At 41.3% G+C, this 6,000-nt stretch overlaps 1 protein-coding gene across 1 annotated transcript; it reads right to left on the reverse strand.

Moving 5' to 3' along the window:
• Positions 1 to 258: 258 nt before the first annotated feature.
• Positions 259 to 5,575, reverse strand: LOC105558076. Its single transcript, XM_012005585.1, has 7 exons — positions 5,369 to 5,575; positions 3,110 to 5,296; positions 2,862 to 3,021; positions 2,617 to 2,777; positions 2,317 to 2,524; positions 1,364 to 2,242; positions 259 to 1,257 (listed from the first exon to the last, which is right to left on the reverse strand). The coding sequence occupies exons 1-7, from the start codon at positions 5,450 to 5,452 to the stop codon at positions 341 to 343; spliced, it is 4,596 nt and encodes a 1,531-aa protein (XP_011860975.1). The 5' UTR covers positions 5,453 to 5,575; the 3' UTR covers positions 259 to 340.
• Between the last annotated feature and the right edge of the window lie 425 nt (positions 5,576 to 6,000).

Below are 6,000 nucleotides of genomic sequence, written 5' to 3' on the forward strand. Positions count from 1 at the left end.
TTGAATAGAATTCATAAAATAATTAAATAAATAAAACAAAATGTATGACTTCATGAAGTACAATAGAAAATATAAACTTTGAATTTATTTTTATCTATTCGAAATTATTTATAATGCATGAAACCCTACAATCTTCTATTAAATATAATACAATACGATGCATCTTTATTTATAAAACCTAACTTTTATTAAAAATAATTTATCACGCTGGAATATACGCAGTCTTTTTGTTGAAACTATATCTGAAATTTTACAAGATTCTATACAACGATTTATTACAAAACGAAATTCCATATTACTATGTAAGTATGTATAGGCAGTTTTTACATTAATATTGTTTTTACGATGGATTTTGTTTTTTACACCTTCTGTCACTGGACCTTGTTGTCCTTGTATCGACGGCTTCATCATTTAAAAGTAATTTGGGACATTTACTTCGTGAAGTTTTAGACTCATTCGTTAATAACGTGTTCGATGTACTCTTTTCTAGTTTTTCTTTCAATGTTCTGGTTTTAAAAAATTTCCTTTCGTTATGCATGTTTGGAACCTTGTGGTTTTGCAATTTATCAATGTTTTCAAGTTTTGTCGGCGTAGAAGAATCAATATTTTCACTTGTCCTTTCCTTTATTGCCATGTCTTTCAGTAACTCTATGGCCTGATCTATATTCTTATTATAATCAGCGACAGTTAATTGCTTCGTATCTCTAACACTTTTTCTTGTCTTCGATTTAATCTTGAGGTTCTCTATACTTTCTATCAATTTATCAATATTTTCTGTCGTGGCAGGTAAATTTGTCTTGTCTACCAGGTTCATCAAACTCTTCGATACATCTGGAACTGAAGATGTCACTTCGATCATAATATCCTTCGTCGATTTCCTTTGCGTACTGTTTCTATCTTCATTCGCGTTTTCCAACTTTGTTTGTTTGGATACAGAGTCTTCTACATCTAAATTAATGTCATCCACTAAATCTTCCTCCAAAATTTTTCTATTCACTAAATTTGTATACGATTTGCATTTTCTATTAGAGTACGTGGCCGGCGGTGATAAGCTATCGTCATCTTCGTCATCGCTCCAAATTAGATTAATTTTATTTAGTTTAGTCTTCAAAGCTATCGGGCTCTTTCTACGTCGAATTGAAGCAGGCCTCTTGGCACGACGGTTCTGAACGGATGGCGTGACGCATACGCTTGGATCAATCGAGGTTTTTGCGTGGTCACTTACATCAATGTCATGCGGCTGCGGAACTACAAACTCTGCAACAGAAAGTATCATAATGCAATATATAATATATGCAAATAAATGCAAAGATCTTATTTAATTTGTCTTGAAAAAGAAAGCCAGATGTTAGAGAGTACATACTTAGCCTGAAGTCTGAAGATTCTAATGCCAGCTGGAATTCGTGGTCAAGTGCCAATTCCTCGGCCATTTTATAGACGGGATGCTCCTTTAATTGATACTTGCGGCACACATTGATCGCTAAATTGATAATATCGCGCACGTCCTCTTGTCTCGATGCCATCTTCGTTTTCAGAAAGTAACAGAAGTCGATCAACAATTGTATATAATCGGTGATGTAGAAATGTATTTGCCAAGAAAATCGCTTCGCTCCGACTTCATCACGGGGCCAGTTTTCAGGCAGCACTGACTTTTCCTCTTCAAACAGTCTCCGCCTGATTTCGAAAGCGCCGTGGAAGTGATCTAGCGCTGCCGCAGTGTGATTCTGCAAGGCGTACAGCTGCGCCCTGACGCAAGTGGTGACAAACACCATGTACTGGTACGAAACGTTGCCGCACTTGTAGCAGTCGCAATCTCTGTGCAACGTAAATTTCGGCAAGTCGAAGACTTTCTTGCCGAGCACTGGGGAAGCGTCGTGCTGCGGCGCGTCTCTCACAGGATCCGCGATCCTCGTGGGAGTCACCGCGAGATGAGAGACTGGTATCTCAACGGGTTTAGACTCCATCGACAGCTGAAACGTCTCGATGTTCAACATGTGCTCGAGACCTTGCAGCTTCACCTCGCAGTCGTCCAGTTGTAAACGCGACAGATCGATGTAACACAACAATTTCAACAGTTCGGCGGTACGTAGCATTACGTTTAGACTCTGTGCCGATTTTAAGAGTCGCACTAAATCCGGACTGATACCACGAAAAGATAATAGACTGTTTATTCTCATGGACAAATTAACTGCAGTGGTGAAAACTACATCATAACTGAAAAGATACGTCACTTGATTTGCCCCTGGAAAAAGATTTCTTTGTGAATGGTCGAGTAATTTTATGTGTAAATTGAACGTAGCTTAATATTATAATTACATTTTTCCTTCAACAGATCCTGATTCAAGCTCCTCATTGCAAGGCGAGTTTCCTCAACATGAGAACAATAATCCTCGTGTTGCATGTTATAAAAATGGCTGTTGCGTATAATAGCATCTAAACTTAACAGATACACGGATTTATTGCCAAGAAATGAGATTCCTGGAAGACTCCTAGCTTCGGCAAGTAATTGCTTAGCATCAGCATACTAGAAAAATGAAAAAAACAGGAAATTTTGCATACACATTATATTTTAGATAAAATATTTGCACGTTTCAGGTTACATTTGTAGTTTCTTACCTTTCCACATTCAAAATAGATGTCTGCTAAACTTATCCAAAAGGTAGCAATGGTAGCAATTACATCTCCGTCCTTGGAATCTCTGTACTTCGCAACATGTTCCCTGGCAGTGGTAATCCAATCGTAATCGATTTGTCTCAACGATATACAACGACTCGTGACTGTAACAAGATATTAACTCATCAATGAAACATTTTCTTCTCTTAATTGTGATAAATGCTAAATTATTACAATGGTTAACATACTATAAATAATTGTATGATCGTTTGTTTCTAATGCCAGCTTGTATGCCAATGTCCATATTTCAGCCTCGCAGTCTTCATACCGATATAATCGAGCATATTCACCGGCCGTTATCAGCATGCAAAGTATAAGCTTAGGCTCCCAATCCTTGACAATTCTTTTCTATCGACAATAAAGTACGCTCACATGATTACTGGACCACAAGCTTTCGATAATAGCCCGACACAATAAATACTCTCTAGTAACTTACAAAGTAGCGACTAAACAGTTGTTTCCACTTCTTCAAACAGTTTTGTAGATACAACTTAAGATTGGTGTCTTTTTTTACATTTATCATAGTGTAAGCAGGAACTACATTTGGTGATTTGTTCTCGACTAGATCTCGTAGCTTGGGAGCGCACAGGGCAAACGTTGTACTTTCTATTTCCAATTGAGTTTGCTTAATCATGACTCGCAAGTTCTCCGCAAAAGTAAAAAGACTCAAATTAGCTTCCAAGCACAGAACAGCTACGGAGTTCGACTTTTTCTGCTTCAAATCGTGTATAGCTTGCTCATGGCACTCCAGAATAGAGCTCGCGTAATTGAAACCTAAGAAATAATATCCTAATAACTGCACCGTGTGTGCATATTGATCACTTGGCTGTAGCTTCCTCAATTTTTCCAGAACCGCTGCCACACCGTTCTCAAACGCGACCTGTTCCTCCAGTAAACTTTTCACTTCACGCAGACACAATGCGGTAACGTCGTACTTAGAGACATCGATTGAAAGTCCCAGTTCGCTCATTATCTCATCTTCATTACTGGTCAAGCACTCCAGCATAGATAAGCTTGCGACCTCTTTGGGAGTAATTTTCTTAATGTGCACCCATCTACGAAAAGCTTTTGTGTTTGACTGGTTATACGTTAACAAGGCATTCAATGCGCACACAGTCGCAGCTTTCCTATACAAATTATTGCTGTAATATACAACGCTCAATCTGTCCAGCACGAAAGAGATAATATTCTCAAGATTCCTGAAGCTTTCAGAATCTGTAGGGCTCGGTTCGACTCCGTCGAGTTGAGAGATGCAACTGCACAAGAAGGTGAACAAGCTCACACTTTCCTCGTATACGTGTTCAGACAGTATGCCTACGTTGTAAGTTAAATTACGACAAGTGTTCCACGATTGTCTCCAGCGCTTACATTCGGATTCCTTCATTTCGCGAATGACCCACTCGACATTTCGCCTCATAATTTTCCTAGCAACAGCGCACACTTTCGCCGGCAGAGTTTTGACGGGAAACTTACATGCTAGACTGACTAATCTGCATTTCATCACCAACGCGTTGTACAAGTCCCTCTTAACTGTACAGAGTTTGCCCAGGCACGACTTGCACTTGACCGACACGTGCTGGGAGTAAAATTCATTTCTGTTCATGTGTACAAACAAATTCATTAGTTCCAGCAAGACGTCAGTGTCGAGCAAACGCTCGAGCGTGCTCTTGTCGGCATCCACGCGCTTTTCCCAGTAAGCAAGCACAGGCTCGAATATCTCCGCGGCGCTGATCGCATTCCATCGAAGACCTCCCGCACATCCATACTTCCGCGCAACGTTCGAGTCACAGTCAACAATACTTCGTATGCTTTTGGCACTGTCGCCGACAATACCCTCCATCGGCACTAAAAGGGTCGTGCACAAGACGCGAAATTGTCGAAAGCACTGCTGACATTCCTCGTCTTCTGCCAGAAGTGCCTCGAAATAACTGAACTGTTCCTCTAATGGTTTCATCGCAGACTCAATGCCAGACGCATCAACGGTCCTACACACTATGTTACATATGATACGAAGTATATGACAGTATATTACGTATTTGTCGTCCTCGTCTAAATGCAACTGCACCCCTGACAAATGTTTCAACGCGCATTTATAAAAATCATCAAAATATGTCTTATTCTTGTCAATCGCTACCAATCTATCTAAATATTTGCTTATCTCCGTGATCAAATAGTTTGTGTAATTCTTATGCGCTATTTGTACCATTTTTATCTCGTACCCCAGGACACTCTTCAGCTTGTTATAATTCTCCGCGCTCAAAGGCTCGGCTGTGAGATTATTAATCGAGATCTGCCACAGGGACAACACTTTTGTCAGAAGATTCATGGTGTCGTCTCGGGGATTGTACAAACCGCCAGGCTGCAGGTAACAACATATCTCCGCCGCGTCGTCGTGCAGGTTAAGAGAAATTAAACAACGGACAATTTTGAACAGGGCCTTGACAAAGTTGTTGTCATCAGGTACCTCGGTCAGTAGCGAGCAGAGCAATTTGGCTAATTTGGCGACACCTTTTCCAGCCTCGCAATGTTGCTTGTGACATTTGTCCGCTGCGCGACACAAGTGTAATAGCAACTTAAATATATCGTTGTTCAGCTTGCTGCTCGGCCGGACGCGGATACTCGTCTGGAAGATGTTAACGACGAAATTAATATGCGTTCGCAGAAGACGCGACTTCCAACGTGAAACAATACGAACCTGAATATCCACCGACGCGTCCTCCAGTTTCCCCGACTGTATCAGTTCCGTCCAGGTCTTGATTTTCGCCTGCGTCTCGTCCATCCTTGGGAAGGCAAAATTGCCGGATTCGCCGAAACCCGATGTATTATCGCGCAACTAGAGGAACCGTTTCAAACCGTTTCGACTCTATCACGCTATTCAAAATTGCGATCCAAGTAACTAGAGACCCCCAGTTCCGAGCAGTGTTGCCGACTTCGCTTCTCTGCATGCACGGTCTTACTAGTGTCCCTAGAATAGATCTATTCTAGGGACACTACTGTATACAAGACCGTGGGTGCGTTCCGAATTATGGCTCTTGCAGACCAGCGCGACGACGCGACGCGCGATACGCGATATCCAATCAGCGCACAGCTTTTCTCATGGTGCGATCCCATGGACGCGGAACGTGCGCAATGCGGAATTGGCGGAACGAAGTCCATCCAATCACAGGCATTCCGCCAAATATGTTCCGACGAAAAATATTTTCTAATGTCCCATGGTGCGGAATTTGCGGAAGCGCAATTGGCGCTGGCCAATTACAAGAATCTTTCCTATAGATTCTACTTTATAACTATCGGAATAGCGTATATTATTGGCAGGCAAAAATTACA

Source organism: Vollenhovia emeryi, unplaced genomic scaffold, assembly GCF_000949405.1.
Source record: "Vollenhovia emeryi isolate VEMERY1.0 unplaced genomic scaffold, V.emery_V1.0 DF939385.1, whole genome shotgun sequence".
Classification (NCBI taxonomy): domain Eukaryota; kingdom Metazoa; phylum Arthropoda; class Insecta; order Hymenoptera; family Formicidae; genus Vollenhovia; species Vollenhovia emeryi.